This window comes from Orycteropus afer, unplaced genomic scaffold, assembly GCF_000298275.1.
Source record: "Orycteropus afer afer isolate SDZICR_OR568_19922 unplaced genomic scaffold, OryAfe1.0 scaffold00101, whole genome shotgun sequence".
Lineage (NCBI taxonomy): Eukaryota > Metazoa > Chordata > Mammalia > Tubulidentata > Orycteropodidae > Orycteropus > Orycteropus afer.
In genome coordinates, this window is record NW_006921688.1 from 489,369 (window position 1) to 508,284 (window position 18,916).

Consider the following 18,916-nt stretch of genomic DNA (forward strand, 5'->3'; position numbering starts at 1 on the left):
GTTTGCCCAGTCTTCCTTCCGAGGAGTGGCTGGTGGGTTTGAACCACCAGCTTTCTGGTTAGCCGTCAAATGCCTTAGGCACTACGCCACCAGAGCTCCTGTATTTGCCACGATCCACCTCTTGCACCACTCTGATAATGTCTCATTTTAAGTAAACTCTGTTGTCCACTCTTCAAGGTCATGGCTCTTCATAAGCTTTAAAAATGTCAATAAATAAATCTCTGGGTGAAAAGAAACCTGTAGTCTCATTACTACAGCTGACCTAGGGCCGTAACTGGTATTCAACATCTCTCTCATCTACCACAGTTTTATACATACATACATACGTGTGTGTGTGTGTATAATTATTTTTATTATTTTTTTCCTCCTTATCTACCAGGATGAGAAGCCCAATGTAGCCACATATATGTCACAGCTTTAGGTTAATTGTAAATTTTACTGTGTCTTCTGGTGGAAGCAGCCCCTGCCTTTTGCCTCTAGTAACTAGGTCCTCCAATCCAAGAGATCTGCTGTTGTGGGGACAGCAAACATAAATTCTGCAAATGGGTCACCAGAAATGTTGAATAGGTAGCCCCGTGTTACTTCCAGCCTTTGATTTCAAGGCTTATATCTGTTCTAGCTGTTGGACATATAGCATCATATTTTTGTCTTGGGTTTGAAATACAGCTTGTTGTTCTTAGGTACTGTCAAGTTGCTTCCAATTCATAGTGGCCTTGTGTAAAGTAGAATGAAATGCTGCCAAGTCCTGTGCATTCCTCACGATAGTTGCTATGCTTGATCCTATTGCTGCAGTCATTGCGTCAATCCATCTTGTTGAAGGGCTTCCCCTTTTTCTCTGACCCTCACTTTACCAAACATAATATGCTTCTCCTGTGGTTGGTCCTTTCTAATAACGTGACCACCGTATGAGAGACAAAGTCTGGCATTCTTGTGTCTAAGGAGCATTCAGGCATTCAGATTTGTTCATTGTTTTAGCAGCCCTTGGTACATTCAGTACTCTTTACCAACACTATAATTCAAATGCATCAATTCTTCTGTGGTCTTCCTTATTCATTGTCCAGCTCTCACATACGTATGCGGCTATTGAAAAGACCATGGCTTGAGTCAGGCATCCTTAGCCTTCAAATTGACATGTTTGCTCTTTAACACCTTAAAGATGTCTTTTGGAACAGATTTGACCAATGCAATATCTCATCTATTTTCTTGACTGCTCTTGCATGGGCATTGATTGTAGATCCAAGTAAAATGAATCCTTGACAACTGCAGTCTTTTCTCTGTTTATCATGGTTTTGTTTATTGATCTGGTTGTGAGGAATTTGTTTTCTTTATATTGAGGTATAATCCATATGGAAGGCTGTTGTCTCTGATATTCATCAGTAAGTGGTTCAAGTCTTCTTTGCTTTCAGCAAGCGAGGTTGTGTCATCTGAGTATTACAGGTTGCTAATACGTGAGATAGTCCAGTTTCTTGAATTATTTGCTCAGCATACAGATTGACTAAGTATGGTGAAAGGATACACCCCTGACACACACCTTTCCAGACTTTAAACCATGTAGTGTCCCCTTGTTCTGTTTGAATGGCTGCCTCTTGATCCATGTACATGAGCACAATTAAATGTTCTGGAATTCTCATTTTTTGCAACGTTATCCATAATTTGTGATGAGCCACACAGTCAAATGTCTTTGTGTAGTCCATAAAACACAGGTAAATATATTTCTAGTGTTTACTTTCAGCCAAGATGCATCTGACATCAACAAAGAGATCCTTTGTTCCACATCCTCTTCTGAATCAAGCTTGAATTTCTGGCAGTTCCCTGTCAATGTCCTGATGCAAGATAGTTTTGTTGTTGTTGTTGTGCTTTGGGTGAAAATTTAAAGAGCAGAATTTGTTTTACATTCAACAGTTTGTGTACATTTGGTTTCACTCCCTGATTATCATTCCCAGGCCTAACCCACCGTCCTCCCCTCCCTTCCCTGTGACCCCCCCCACCCCACCCTGTGCCCTTCTTAGTTGTGCACTCCTGTCTGTCCAGCTTTCCCTCCATGTGAACGCTGCCCCACTGGTGCCCTATGGCCAATTGCTCCAAGGGATGTATCTCCATAGAGTAGGTGGGTGCATCGCCCTGGGTTGGGTGTTCTGGACGTAAATCTTTCTACTGTTTTTGAACTATCTTCAGCAAAATTTTACTTTCATGTGATATTAATGATACAGTTCAATAATTTCCATTCAGTTGGTTCACCTTTCTTTGGAAGGGGCACAAATATAGATCTCTTCCACTCAGCTGGCCAGGTAGCTGTCTTCCAAATTTCTTGGCATAAATAAGTGAGCATCACCAGCGCTGCATCTATTTGTTGAAATGGATCTCAGTGGGTTTTCCATCAATTCTTGGAGCATTGTTTTTCTCCAGTTCCTTCAAGGCAGTTTAGACTTCTTCCTTCAACACCATTGGTTCTTGATCATATGCTACCTCCTGAAAAGATTAGACATCAACTGATTTTTTTGGTACAGTGACTCTGTATTCCTTCCTAATTCTTTTTCTTCATTGTTCAATTTCTTGCCCAGAGAATCCTTCAATATCACAACTCAAGGCTTGAATTTTTTTTTTTCAGTTCTTTTAGCTTGAGAAATGCCAAGTGTGTTCTTCCCCTTTGATTTTCCCACTCTAGGTCTTTGCACGTTTCATTATAATACATTACTTTGCCATTTTGAGTTGCCCATTGGAATCTTCTGTTCAGCCCTTTTACTTCATCATTTCTTCCATTCGCTTTACTCTCTTTTCAGGAGCAACTTCAGAGTCTTTTCAGAAGACAACTTTGGTTTGTCTTCCTTTCTTGTCTTTTTAATGACCTTTTGCTTTCTACATGTATAATGTCCTTGATGTCATCCCACAACTCATCTGGTGTTCCATCAATTGGTGTTCAATGCGTCAAATCTATTCCTCAGATTGTCTCCAAATTCAGGTGGGATATACTCAAGGTCTTTTTTTGCTGTTCTTTAGGGCTTGTTTTAATTGTCTTTGGCTTCTACTTGAACTTGCATTTGAGCAGTTGATGGCCTGCATAGGTCCATTACTGCTATACTGTGTAATAGTATTTTATAATAAAAAACAAACTATCATTTTATTATCCATATTAAATTGGTTTTTTGTCCTCCTTTCCTACTCCTTCCTTTTATTGGCAGTGTACTTCCATGCTCTTGCTATAACTTTATGGTGGGTAAAATGTATTTCCTGATCCTTTGCGTTTGGGTGTGGCCACAGAGGTACTTTGGTCAATGGCATGTTAGTGGATGGGAAATGTGCAGAGGCTTGGGTGCACTTGCACAGTTTAGAGGTCTGCTCTTGAGCTTGGGTGATCTGCCAGGACAAGACTATACCCCACCTTGGATAGTGACTGGTTGAAAAGGAATGAAGATATACTTGGCGCTACCCCACCCACAGCTTCTATCTAAGCCCAGTAGATATCAGCTGCAGACTCTAGATGGAGAGAATAAATGTTCATTTTGTGAGCCACTGAGATTTTAAAGTTACTTATTCTGTAAAAAACTAATATGTTATAAAAATCACGTCATTTCTTTTTTATTTTGGAAGGCCCTTATTTTGTAGCAGATCATCCTTCCTAAGTGTGAAAAGTTAAAATTTAAAAAATGATTTTATTTATTGAATAAAGAGATTGGTGCTGGTGGGCAAGAAGCAAGCTGGCATGATTAAAAATGGGCCGTACTATTAAGGCATCCTTATTTCTCTCTTCCATGAGCAAGAATAGTTGAGTGTTGATTTTAACTTGAGTGTGTAATGGAACTATATTTTTCTATTGTAATTATACTTTGTATATGTTTGTCTTATTTTTATGTTAGCTGTTGAAATATTTAGGGCACTTTATTAGCATAAATACAGGAAACAAATTTTAATATGTTGATTTATTATGAGGATATGGAGTGATCTTGACAACTAAGAGTATACATAACTCTGAGGAACTACAAAGAGGAGCTAAAAAGGCCCTTACAACTTTATCTTCCTTTTATTTCTTTGTTTATAGACATACTTTCTCTACTTCTCAGTCTACATTGTAGAAAATACGGCTCCCGAGTTTATCAGCCCTTTCTCATATGGGCCAGTTAAGCACACTCTTAATTCTAATTGCAAATTCTTAGTTGAGGGATGCTGATTCGCCTTGGGTTAAGTGCTTGCTCATGGGATTGTCCATTATTCCCAACTTGTTGGGAAGGTATAAACATAGACTCTCGGATTATGTCCTTGTTTCTATACATATGGAGAGGGATGAGAAGTTCACGGAAAAGGTAGACTGCTCAGGTCATGCAATAGGAATATACCTTTAAAGGATACTGTATTTCACCAATTCTACAATGCTTATTTCTTTTCATGCTTTAACATCAGAATGAATTCAGAGGTTGTTTCTCATTGATGGTGTCTTAAAATACTGCTGGCCAGCTCATCTCCAGAGTTCTCTGTGCATAATTAACTTTTCAAACTTTTTTCATGTATAGTTAAGTGATGAAGAAACTGTCTAAATCTAAAAGAACTTTTTCAATATGAATCAAAATGTCCTAAGTGATAATAATGCTAAGCAGCCTATTTTCTTTTTATTTTTTGTGGCACACAGAATAATGGTGTGTGTCATGTATTGAATTGTGTCTCCCAAAATCGGTGCCAACTTGACTGGGCTGTGATTCTCTAGTTTAGCAAATATGTAATGATACCCCATAATGTGGTCTTATGTGATGAGCTGATCAGGTGTAAGAAGATTAAGGGTGTGATGCAACACCCTTAGTCCCATCACAGCCCTGATCTTATGTGAGGAGAGCTTCCCTAGGATGTGGCCTGTGATACCTTTTGTCTTCCAAGACATAAAAGGAGGGAAAAGAGAGCAGAGAGGAGCACCTACCCCCAGGAAGGAGTCAGGAGCAGAGGGCATCCTTTGGACTCAGAGTCTGTGTGCTAGGGTCCTCCTAGGACCAAGAGCCACATAGAAAGCCTTCTCCCGAGCCAGCGCTCTGAATTTGGACGTCTAGCCTTCTAAACTGTGAGAGAACACATTTCTGTTTGCTAAAGCCTTCCACTTGTGGTATTTCTGTTACAGAAGCATTAGAGAACTAGGACAGTGTGCATTACAATGGCCAGCATCTTAGAATCAATGAATTACGGTGTTTAACTTAATCACTAGGATAATGTTTTAGATCTTACTCTCTATCATTTTAGCAAGTTTAATGTTACATTTAGATTAAGTATATATTCCAAACATTGCTATAGTGACTGTTTTATTTAATTAGAAATAGTCAAATGATCAATAATTTTGGTGGTCTCTTAACTCTTAACAAAGAGTCTCCTGTTAAATTGAGAAATATTTTATATTTTTTAGAGTATCTAATATTTTTGTTTGTTTGTTTTCAGAGCTTTTCTGGCCGGGTAATGGAATTTCTTGGTTTAGGAAAAAAAGAATCCTAAATATATTTTTGTCTTTTCCAGGTTTTTCATATGTCTTTATGGCGTTTAATGAAAAAAGTTCAAGTAGTGAAAGCACCTTTGAACTTCAAGTTTGCGTTCCGTGCTATGGTTTTGGACTTGGATTTACTGGATTCTTCCGTGGAGGAGTCCTCTTTGGGTACTAATGAATTTTAGATATTTAGTTAACCAAGGAATTCCTAGCCCTATACGAGAGCAATATATTTGAGAAAAGTGTACACGACTTTGTGGGTGTAAGTAGAACAGGTCTGCATTGACATTGAGGGTGGTGGAGTTCCAACTAGGCTCTGGGAAGCTCAAGGATTTCTGTGTATCCTCAGCCTCTGTTTCCTGTCACAGGTACTTCAGAGGGGGGAGGCTGGGTTTTCCCTGTTTTATTTCCATTGATAAATATGAAAGTCACTGATGTCTGCAGGGTGATTTGAGAATTCTGGGAAGGTCCCCTGATCCAAGTCACCTTCCTTTTCTGCTCTTTCATGTTAATGTTCCCTTTCATATTTAAGAGATGTCTGTGTCTACTTTCACAAAGACATCAATTGGGCAATGTTAAATATAATGAACAGTCTATCGCTGTGGCACTTAATATGTTGGAGGGCTTTAGTAGCTGAAGGCAAAGAAAATTGAGTAAGGAATTAAGTTTAACTTTCAACCTAAAGTTTGTTTGTTTTTCCTTTCCAGGAGAATGGGCAGATGTTAAAAATTCAACAGCAATGTCTGAGGAAGTAGCAGCAGCAATTAAAATTCAAGCCATGTGGAGAGGAACTTACGTTAGATTACTAATGAAAGCCAGAATACCAGGTATAGCTTTTCAAACACTGATAACACGAGCTTCACTATATAAAGACAAATATTTGTTTCATGTGTATTAATGAAAAGTATTTTAGAGTCACCCTGCTTTATGGCTTGGCTAATTGTGTCCCTTCTATATATATATAGATATCCCTTGAGGACAGAAGCATTTCAGTATACTCACTCTTTTCTTCCCAGAATTTAGCACAGTGCTTGGCGCAAAAGAAGCCCACAATAAATATTTGCTGAAGGAATAAAGGACTGATTGAATTAATGAATGAATGTCAGTCATATTTTCCCAATCTACTCTGAATTCTTTAAAAACAGGAAACTGATCTTTTCCTCTGTATGTCCCCAGTGCCTAGAAGAGTGCTTCAGCAGTCAGCTTCAGTTAAATTACGGATTTGTTTACATTCCTAAACCATTTTTCAAAAAAACATGAAAGAATTATGAAGGAGCTACTTACTATGCACCCCCTTAGTGACATACAGTTCCCATCACCTTACCTCCATGAAATCAATTCTGACTCATAGGTAACCCCCTTGGGTTTCCAAAGCTGTATATCTTTGCAGAAGTAGATTGCCTCATCTTCCTCCCGTGGAGCAGCTGGTGGGTTTGAACCGCCAACCTTCTGGTTAGCAGCCAAATGCCTTACCCACTACACCATCAGAGCTCCTTGACATACAATTAGAAGGCAGAATATATATTTTCATGTTTTCATATATTTATTAAACCAAATGTGCTCATTTATATGAAATAAAATATTCTGTATAAAATATTAAGGTATATTTTATCAGCTTAAAATAAAATACTTCAGTGGCAAAAATTATATTAAATCATTTTTTGTTGTGTGATTTTTATTGACAGTTTATTAAGAAAAGCCTTGCTATCAACAGGATTCTTTGGGTATATTGAAATATTTTGTTAAAAAAAAATGTGTCTCTTTAAAAAATTTAATAAGCGTAATAAAAATGTTCATCTAACCAGTAAAACTGCAGATACACAAATGTTAAAATAGAATCTACATTGCATCATTCTCTGAAAGAAAAAAATATGATTGTTGCCTAATTTGTATGGTGGTTTTCTATTAGAAAAATTCAATTCATCAGATTAAATATATGATGACATTATTTTTTTTCATATATGCTGTAGTAAAATTTATATTCATACAATGAGTTTTAGAAACTGAAAATCATGAGCAGTTTTCTGATGTATGAATAGTATTTGCATTTCTTTCATGCCACACATTTATTAGATTAGTCTTGTGTGCACAGCACTGTTGTACATTCTGGGCTTGTAAAAGCCAATGAGACAGACAAAGTTTCTCTTCCAATAAATTGTACGTGTGTGTGGTGGTAGGCAGGCAGTGGACAAGAAAATATGTTAAGTAACCAATTTCAGGTAGAGGTAATTACTATGAAGAAAATAAGAAAAACTAGAAAAAGAACATCAGTTTCAGACATGTTAAGTTTGTGGTGCTTTCTACAGATTTGCATTTTCCTTGCAAAATCATTTCTATAATCAGGATTAGAGCAGCATTTCTACTTCTCATGCATTTGCTGTAGGTTGAATTTTAGTGGGATTCTATTCACCAATTTCTTCAGGAAAAATTTTGATAGAGTTTTGGACATTTTTTCTGAGATAAGGCATTTCTTGAAGAATTTTTAGTGTGATTATAAATATAGTGATAAGCTCATTGACGATTTTCTTCCATTAGATCAAAGAACATTTACTGATTCTTAAATTGAAAATGACAGGAAACAGTGTCACATGGTGATCAGAGCGCTGCACTAGGGGTTTATAGCTTTATATTTCAAACATGGTTTTGCTGATAATAAAATCAGTGACTTTGTCTGTCACCCTAATTTTGAGTTTCAGCTTTCTGGTGTGTAAAATGCTGGCTTCGACCAAAGTGATCTTTTGGCTTCCTTACAGTTTTAATATCATTATTATTTATTACTATTTTTTAGATACAAAGGAAAATATTGTTGTTTCAGACACTCTTCAAAAAGTTTGGGCTCTACTGGAAATGAATATAGAACAATATGCAGTTTTTCTCTTAAGGTAATGGCAATAAAATATTTCTTACTGCACAATAGTACTGATCTTTAAGTTCCAGTTCAAATGCTACCTTATTCATTAAGTTTTCTTTGTCATTGTAGCTAGAAACACATCATTTTTTCTGAACTTCAATATCTTATCTAAAACTTTTGTATGGTCTTTGCTCCTTTTTTGTTTTGATTTTTTTACTTGCACTTAGCTAAAATTTTAAACAGAAAACCTTTGAAAAACAGAACAGAGCTTCTTGGAATCTCATGGTGTTGAAGAGACAAAGATTAGATTTCAGGACCTGCTAGAGAAAGGACCCCAGTAAGCAATTAAACTCATCACTTGAGAGCCCTGTGGGGAAAGCTCTGGAAACAGGGGCAGATCAGAAGTAGACTGAGTCTGAAAGAAACCCTCAATCAAGCCACATATCATGTTCAAAAGACAGGATAATCTGAACAAAACCAAGAGAAAAGGGTGTGTGTTTGTGTGTGAAAGAAGTAGACCCTCTGGTGATTAGAGTTAGCAGATAAAATCTCTAAGGTAACTCTTATGGAAATGTCTAAAAAATAAATAAAAACAGAGAGAAAATAGACTAAACCTTTGAGAACTTGAATTTTAGAGAAGCCAAATGTAAAATGTTACTGAAAATGTTCATAACTGAAATTAATAAGTCTTTAATGGGTATTACAAAATAGACAGAGTAGAAGAGGTTATTAGTGAACTAGAAGATAAGTCAATATAAAAATATCCCAATTGAAGTATAGGAGAAAATTAAAGGAAAATAGAAAAAGCGTAAGGGATGTGCGGAACTTGCTCAAAACATCTAGTATATATGTAAATGTTACCCCAGAATGTAAAAAGATAATAGCTAAGAATTTTCTAAAATTGTTGAAAGATACCAACCCATATTTTTAAGACACTCTGCAAACTCTATGTAAGAAATACTTAGAGAAAAATATACCTCAACTCCTCATATAGTCAAGTTATTGAAAATCAAAGACCAAAGAAAAACCTTAAAAGCAGTGAGAGAAATATTTTCTTCAAAGAACAATCAGGCTAAGCTATCTTTTGGGGTTTAAAACATATGTTGGAGTGAAATGTGTAACAATAGTAATAGAGGCAAAAAAACAAACCAAACTCACTGGCATCAAGTCAGTTCCAACTCAGCGATTCCTGTTGAGTTTTCAAGGCAGTAAATCTTCACAGAAGCAGACTGCCTCATTTTTCTTCAGCAGAGCAGATGGTGGGTTTGAACCACTGCCTTTTGGTTAACAGCAAAATGCCCTAACCACTACACCACCAGAGCTTCTTAATACAAAGGTCGGGAAGAGGGTAAAAGTTCTCGGATTCTAATGTTATTGCAGAAGTGCTGAAAGTGATTGTTTTGATGCAACATAATAGGACATGATGCTTGTATAAGGCAATAAGGCTTTACCAGTGAATTTAACTCAAAACTCACTGCCATCAACTCAGTTCCAACTCATAGCAACCCCCTTTGGATTTCTGAGGCAGTAAATCTTTATGGAAGTAGATTGCCGAGTCTTTCTTCAAGAGTGGCTGGTGGGTTTGAACTGCCAACCTTCTGGTTAGCAGTTAGATGCTTTAGGCACTATACCACCAGAGCTCATGTTTAAGTGAATTTAAGATGAAATAAGATCAATTTCAGACAACTTCTAGAGATTAGAAGAGGAGAAACATTTCCCACCTTATAACCTTGATACAGAAACCTGATAAGACAATACAAGACTGTAATGACAAACCAATCACCCTGTGGTGGTTAAGTTTGTGTGTCAACTTGGCCGGGCCTGGTTGAGTGGCTGGGCAGCTAGATGTAGTAGCCCCCATGATGAGACTGGCAGTAAACTACATGGCAGAATCTACTGGAGCAGCTGAGTAGCCTTTGGGGATGTGGTCTGCTTCCTATACATAAGAAACAGCTTTGGGAATGGTCTCTAGTTTATGGCATGCTTGAACTCTGCATGTAGCCAAATCGTTCAGCAGCCTGCCATGCTCTGCCAATCCTGGGACTTTCAATGGACTTGAATCAATGGCCTGCCATGTTGTTTGGTAACATGGGGACTGTGCCTTTTCACTTGTCGACTTTGGGTTTGTCAGCTTCAATAGCTAGCAGCTGCCTGATAAGAGAGATGCCTCCAGCTTCAGTGGGCCAGGAGCAAGAGGCAAAGCTGAAGTCCAAGGTCAAGGGGCTTTCACACAGCCCCTAGAGCCTGGCACTTGGAACTCGGACTTCTAGCCTCCTGAACTATAAGAGAATAAACGCCTGTTTGTTAAGCCCTTCCCATTTGTGGTATATTCCTGTCAGAGTGGCGCTAGGTAACTGAAACATCCTCCTCGAAATAGATGCAAAAATATGAAGTAAAATATTAGGACACAAGATTCAGAAATACGTAAAAAGGAGAATGCTTCGTAAGGATGTGAGATCTCCCACTACCCAGGCATGCAGTGGTGGGTTAATGTCAGAAAATTAGTCATTGAATGGAGCATATTAACAGAAGAAAAAAAGGAACAAATCACTTGTCTTCTGGATGAGTTCAGAAAAATCATTTGAAAAATACATGTTTTAAATTTCTGTTTTAGCAACCTAGGATTAGAAAAGACCTTCCCTATTAGATGTTGTTGTTGTTGTTATGTGCCGTCAAGTTGGCCCCAACTCATAATGACCCCTCCTTGGGTTTCCGAGGCAGTATCACTATGGCAGTAGATTGCCCCATCTTCCTTCCGAGGAGTGGCTGGTGGGTTTGAACTGCCAGCCGTCTGGTTAGCAGTCAAGTGCCTTAGGCACTATGCTACCAGAGCTCCTTCCCTATTGGATAGCAGTACAACACTGCAAATACACTAAAAACAACCAAATCTTACATTTTAAAATGGCTAAAATAGAATGCTACATAAATATCTCAAAGAAGAAAACCACCTTCCTTATGTTAAAATGTTTCTAGTACACCAGAAGCCCTCTGGAAACAATTAGTGGTGAAACTGACAATTTTTCCCTGAGGTTGGGATTGAGTCAGAGGTGCCCTGCATGGGGACTTGTTTGTAATTCTGTTTCTATTCGACATTAATCCTAGAATTTCTAGCAAGGACAAATAAGCAAAAAAGCAAAAGAAGAGTCATTAAAATTTAAAGGAAAGAAATCAAGCTACTAATTTTTGCACATGATATAATTGTGTATATTGTTGTTTGTTGTTAGGTGCCCATTGAGTAAGCTCCAACTCATAGCGATCATATGTACAAAAGAACGAAACACTGCCTGGTCTTGCCAGCCTCATAATGCTGACTATACCTGAGCCCATCATTGCAGCTACTTTGTCAATCCATCTCATTGAGGGCCTTCCCCTTTCTCGCTGACCCTCCACTCTACCAAGCATTGACATCCTTCTCCAGAGAATGGCCCCTTCTGACAACATGACCAAAGTAGGTGAGATGGTCTGGCCATTCTTGCTTCCAAGGACCATTCCAGCTGTACTTCTTCCAGTACAGATTTGTATTTCTCACAGTCCATGGTACTTTCAGAATTCTTTGCCAACACCACAACTCAAGAACATCAACTCTTTGGTCTTCCTTATTCATTGTCCAGCTCTCACATGCATATGAGGTGATTGAAAATACCATGACTTGGGTTAGGGGTTCAAAGAGCCATCTTTCCCCTTCAGCACTTGAAAGAGGTCTTTTGCAGCAGATTTATCCAGAGCAATACATGGTCTGATGTCCTGACAGCTGCTTCCGTTGGTGTTGATTGTGGAAGCAAGTAATATGAAATCTTTGACAACTTCAATCTTTTCTCCATTTATCGTGATGCTGCTTATGGGTCCAGTTGTGAGGATTTTCATTTTCTTTATGTTGAGATGTAATCCATATAGCAGACTGTAGTCGTTAAACTGCATTAGTAAGCACTTAAAGTCATCCTCACTTTCAGCAAGCAAAGTTGTGTTGTTTGAATATCACAGGTTGTTAATGAGTCTCCCTCCAATCCTGATCCCACACTCTTCTTCATATAGTCTAGCTTCTTGGATTATTTATTCAGCATACAGATTGAATAAGTATGGTACAACACTGACACACTCCCCTACTAATTTTAACCATGCAATATCCCCCTGTTCTGTTCAAACAACAGCCTCCTGGTCTATGTACAGGTTCCTCATGAGCACAATTAAGTGTTCTGGAATCCCCATTCTTCTCAATGTTCCCCATAATTTGTTATGATTCACATAGTCAAAGGCCTTTGCATAGTCAATAAAACACAAGTAAACATCTTTCTGGTATTCTTTGTTTTCAGCCAAGATCCATCTGACATCAGCAAAGATATCCCTCATTCCACATCCTCTTCTGAATCCAGCTTGCATTTCTAGAAGTTCTCTGTCAATATATTGTTGCAATCATTTTTGGGTTATCTTCAGCAAGATTTTACTTGCATGTGATATTAATGATATTATGCAATAATTTCCACATTCTGGGAGATCACCTTTCTCTGGACTGAGTACAAATATGGATCTCTTCCAGCCAGTGGGCCAAAATTTGTCTTCCAAATTTCTTGGCATAGATGAGTGAGTGCCTCCAGCATGGCATCAGCTTGTTGCAACATCTCAATGGGTATTCCATCAATTCCTGGAAATTGTTCTTTGTCCATTCCTTCAGTGCAGCTTCGACTTCTTCCTTCAATACCATTGGTTCTTGATCATATACCACTTCCTGAAATGGATGAACATTGACCAATTCTTTTTGGCACAGTGACTGTGTATTCCTTCCATTTTCCTTTGATGTTTCCTCATCATTCAGTATTTTGCCCATAGAACTTTTCACCATTTCAAATCTGAGGCTTGAATTTTTTCTTCATTTCTTTCAGCTTGAAAAATGTCAGGCGTGTTCTTCCCTTTTGGTTTTCTAACTCCAGGTCTTTGCACATTTCATTATAATAACTGACTTTGTCTTCTTGAGCTGCTCTTTGAAATCTTCTATTCAGCTCTTTTATCTTGTCATTTCTTCCATATGCTTTAACTACTCTCCATTCAAGAGCAAGACTCTCTTCTGACATCCATTTTGGTCCTTTCTTTTGCTGTATTTTTAATGATCTTTTGCTTTCTTCATGGATGGTGTTCTTGATGTCACCCCAACATTCTTCTGGTTTTCAGTCACTGGTGTTCAATGCATCAAATCTATTTTTTAGATTGTCTCTAAATTCAGGAAGGATATAATCAAGGTCATATTTTGACTCTTGTGAACTTTTAAAAATAATCTTCAGCTTCATCTTGAACTTATATTTGAGCAGTTGATGGTCTGTTTCACAGTTAGCGCCTGGCCTTGTTTTGGCTGAAGATACTGAACTTCTCCATCTCATCTCTTTCCACAGATGTAGTCGATCTGATTCCTGTGTACTCTTATCTGGCGAAGTGCACATGTATAGCCACCATTTATGTTCTTGAAAAAAAGTATTTGCAATGAATACGTCATTGGTCTTGCAAAATTCTATCATGCAATCTCCAGCATTATTTCTATTACTGAGGCCATATTTTCCAACTACTAGTGATTCTTCTTTGCTTCCAACTTTTGCATTCCAATCATTCCAATCACCAGTGATAATCAATACATCTTGATTGCATGTTTGGTCAATTTCAGACTGCAGAAGTTGGTAAAAATCTTCAATTTCCTCATCTTTGACTTTGGTGGTTGGTACATAAGTTTGAATTAAGTGGTCTTCCTTGTAGGCATATGGATAGTATCCTATCACTGATAACATTGTGCTTCCAGATCTTGCTATATTCTTTGTGACGATGAATGCTATGCCATTCCTCTTCAATTTGTCATAGTAGATCATATGGTTGTCTGATTCAACACGGCCAAAGCTAGTCCTTTTCAGCTCACTAATGCCCAGGATTTTGATCTTCATGTGTTCCATTTCATTTTTGAAAACTTCCAATCTTCCTAGATTCATACTTCATGCATTCCATGTTCCAATTATTAGTTGATGTTTGCAGCTGTTTCTTCTCATTTTGAGTTGTGCCACATCAACAAATGGAGGTCCCAAAAGCTTTACTCCATCTACATCATTAAGGTAGGCTCTACTCTGAGGAGGCAGCTCTTTCCCAGTCATATTTTGAGTGCCTTCCGACCTGAGGGGCTCATCTTCCGGCACTATATCAGACAGTGTTTCAGGGCTATTCATAAAGTTTTCCAGTAGTATATCAGACAGTGTTTCACTGCTATTCATAAGGTTTTCACTAGCCAATTGTTCGAGAAGTGGATGGCCTCTTCCTTCTTCTGAATCTGTCTTAGTGTGGAAGCTCCATGGAAACCTGTCCACCGTGGGTGACCCTGCTGGTATTTGAAATACCAGTGGCATATGCTCTAGCCTTACAGCATCACGCGAGCCACAACAGTGTGACAAACTGACAGACAAATGGTGGGATTGTGTATATAGAAAATAACAACTATGTACATAAAAGTTACTAGAATTAAAAAGAGAATTAAGAGAGATTACTACTGAAAGCAACACAAAGCTAATATAAAATCACAATTGGATATGTATTTACAAGTAAGAGATAAATAGAAAATTTTATGTGTGTGTATATACATATACATATATATATACACAGTCACACATAAAATTATATATGTATATAATTATGTATGCCACAAGAGCTCCTATATATAATTTTATATAGCCTACAACAAAAATCCCTGGTTAACAAAATATCTTAATTTTACATAAAGACAGAATCCAGCTATATACTTGTACCACCTGGATGATGAGTGCTTCATTTACTTTGCCCTAATCTTGCCCCCCCCACACACACACACTTTTTCCCTTACTTTGCACTTTTTTCACTTACTTTGCCCTAATCTTGCCCCCCACATACACACTCATCAGCTCAATGAACATCTAAATGATTTTAAAATTTTTGCTTCAGTTCTAGTTTTATGGATGTACACTGAGAACACAAACTCTCTTCTCCAACCTGTTCTGCATGATGGGCCCTTCTGTGGAAAGCTCTCTGGGTCTGATTCTACACTAAATTTTCATTTTCTTTTCTTTTCTTTCTTTTTTTTTAAGCTTTCTCTTCAGAGTTGGATTAATTACACTATAGAAGTGTGTTTGACACACAGAAATAACACCTGCTGGGTGTTGGTATTTCTCCCCATGTGATTTTCCCATCAGAGCCTTGAGTGTTTTCCAGAAATTCAGCCAACATGGAATGCAGGGATAATGCTACTCCAGTGTCTTGAGTTCCATATCTTAATCTGTTGAACTAAAACCAACAAATCTTACTGTTTTTAAAATCAAATACGAGGAACATTTCAAGCAATCTTGTCATAAAACAAAAACAAAAGAAAACAAACTCACTGCCTGAAGTTAATTCCATCTTATAGTGACCCTGGAGAAGAGAGTAGAACTTCGCCATAGGGTGTACTAAGCTATAATCTTTATAGAAACAGACTGTGACATCTTTCTCCCTGGAAGCTACTGGTGGTTTGAGTCACCAGCCAAACTTTGAGTTAGCAGCTGAATGCTTTAACCACTGTGTCACCAGAAGTCTGACTTTATCCTCATCTTGTTGTTGTTAGTTGTCATTGAATCAGTTCCAACTCCTTGTTGTTACTAAGTGTTGTAAAGGTGTTCTGACTCATAAAGACCCTATGTCCAATAGAACAAAATACTGCCTGGTCCTATGCTGTGCTCACAATTGTTAACTACACTTGAGCCCATCACTGCAGCCACTGTATTAATGCATCTTATTAAGGGTCTTCCCCTTCTTCGCTGACCCTCTACTTTACCAAGCCTGATATCCTTCCCCAGGGACTGGTTCCTTCTGATAACATGACCAAAATACATAAGATGAAGTCTGGCCATTCTTGCCTCTAAGGAGCATTCTGGCCGTACCTCTTCCAAGACAGATTTGTTTATTCTTCTGACAGTTTGTGATATTTTCAATATTAGCCAACACCACAATTCGAATTCATCAATTCTTCTTTGGTCTCATAGCAACTCAATATGCAACAGTACAAAACACTACCTAGTCCTTCACCATCCTCACAATTGTTCCTATGTTTGAGCCCATTGTTGAAGCCACTGTGTTAGTCCATCCGGTTGAGTGTCTTCCTCTTTTTCTCTGACTCTCTACTTTACCAAGTAAGATGTCCTTCTTCAAAGACTGCTCCCTTCTGATAACATATCCAAAGTACATGAGACAAGTCTTGCCATCCTCGCTGAAAAGGAACATTCTGGCTGTACTTCTTCCAAGACAGATTTGTTCATTCTTCTGGCAGTCCATGGTATATGTAATATTATTTGCCAGCACCGTAATTGAAAGTCAACCATCCTTGTTTGGTCTTCTTTATTCTTTCCCCTGGCTTCACATGCATATAAGATGATTAAAAATAGCATGGCTTGGGTCAGGTGCACTCTGTGCACAAAGTCACATTTTTGCTTTTTAACACTTTAAGGAAGTCTTTTACAAGAGATTTGCCCAATGCAACATGTCTTTTGATGTCTTGACTGCTGCTTCCATGACTGTTGATTGTGGAATTATGTAAAATGAAATCTTTGACAACTTCAGTCTTTTCTCTACTTACTATGATGTTTATTACTGGTCCAATTGTGAGAATTTTTATTTTTTTATGTTGAAGTGTGATCCACATTGAAAAGTGTTGTTTTTGATCTGTATCAGTAAGTGCTTCAAATTCTCTTCACTTTCAGCAAGCAAGGTTGTGCCATCTGCATATCATGGGTTGTTAATTAAACTTCCTCCAATCCTGATGCCACATTCTTCTTCACATCATCCAGCTTCTTGGATTATTTGCTCAGCATGCAGATTGAATAAATATGGTGAAAGAATACAACCCTGACACACACCTTTCATGTTTTAAGCCACATAGTATCCCTTTGTTCTGTTTGAAAGAATCCCTGTTGGTGTATGTACAGATTTTGTATGAGTACAGTTGAGTGTTATGGAATTTCCATTCTTTGAAATGTTACCTATAATTTGTGGTAATCCATACAGTCAAATGCCTTTGCATAGTCAATAAAAGACAGGTAACCAGCCATCTTTCTGATATTCTCTGTTTTCAACCAAGATCCATCTGACATCAACAGTGACATCTCTCATTCCATGACTTCTTCTGAATCTGGCTTGAATTTCTGGCAGTTGCTTATCCATATACTGCTGCAACTGCTTTTGAATTATCTTCAGCAAAATTTTACTTGCACATGGTAGTAATAACATTGTTCAATAATTTTTGCATTCTGTTGGATGGGCACAAATATGGATCCATTCCTGATGGTTGGCCAGGTGCCTGTCTTCCAAATTTCTTGGCATAAACAGGTGAGTCCTTCCAGCTTTGCAGCCATTTGTTGAAACATCTCCGTGGGTGTTCTGTCAATTCCTAGAGCCTTGTTTTCTTCAGTGCCTTCACTGCAGCTTGGCCTTCTTCCTTCGATATGCTTCCTCCTGAAACGTTTGAGTGTTAACCAGTTCTTTTTGGGACAATGACTCTGTGTATTGCTTCCACTTCTTTTGATGCCTTTCGTGTGGTTCTGTATTTAGCTCAAAGCATCTTTCAGTATTGCAACCCGAGGCTTGAAATTTTTCTGCAGTTCTTTCACCTTGAGAAATACCATGTTCTTCTCTTTTGGTATTCTAACTCTAGGTTTTTGAACATTCCATTATAATACATTGCTTTGTTTTCTTGACTTTCTCTTGAAACCTACTGTTCAGCTCTTTTTCTTCATCATTTCTTCCATTCACATTAGCTACTCTCCATTGAATATCAAGTCTCAGAGTCTCTTCTGACATCCATTTTGGTCTTTTCTTCCTTTCCTGTCTTTTTAATGACCCTTTGCTTTCCTTTTGTATGATATCATCAATGCCATCATAGAACTTGTGTGGTACTTGCTTATTATTCAGTGTGTCAAATCTGTTCTTGAGATAATCTCTAAATTCAGTTGGGATATAGGGAAGGTCGTGCTATGCTCTCATGGACTTGTCTTAATTTTTGTAGCTTCAGCTTCAACTTGCATATGAGCAACTGATGGTCTGTTCCACAATTGGATCCTTGCCTTGTTCTGACTGATGATATTGAGCTTCTTCATCAACTCTTTACAAAGATAAAGTCAAACTAATTTCTATGTATTCCATATAGTCTGGTACATGTATATAGGTGGCCTTTATGTTTTTGAAAAAAAAACAAAGATATTTTTAGTGAATATGCCATTAGTCTTGCAAAATTGTATCATGCAATGTCCCGCAACCATATTTTCCAGCTCCCAATCTTTCTTCATTGTTTCCAACTTTCACATTCCAATCACCAGTAATTATTAATCCATCTTGATTGCATGTTTGGTCAATTTCAGAGTGTAGAAGTTGGTATAAATCTTCAAGTTCTTCATCTTTGGCATTAGTAGTTGGTCCATAAATTGGGATAATAGTAGTATAAACCAGTCTTCCTTTTAGGTATATGGATATTATCCTATCACTGACAGCATTATTCTTATTTATTTATTTTTTTTAATTGTGATTTGGGTGATTTACAGAGCAAATTCACTTTCCATACAGCAGTTCACATATACTGTGTCTCATGACATTGA

At 37.8% G+C, this 18,916-nt stretch overlaps 1 protein-coding gene across 1 annotated transcript in view; it reads left to right on the forward strand.

Annotated features, from left to right (window-relative positions):
• ADGB (androglobin) overlaps positions 1-18,916 on the forward strand; it is a 315,129-nt gene that overhangs the window by 173,508 nt on the left and 122,705 nt on the right. The window contains exons 20-22 of the mRNA XM_007943219.1: positions 5,485-5,620; positions 6,160-6,279; positions 8,241-8,334. Of these exons, the coding sequence (XP_007941410.1) occupies positions 5,485-5,620; positions 6,160-6,279; positions 8,241-8,334 (350 nt within the window). The remainder of the gene's footprint in view (positions 1-5,484; positions 5,621-6,159; positions 6,280-8,240; positions 8,335-18,916) is intronic.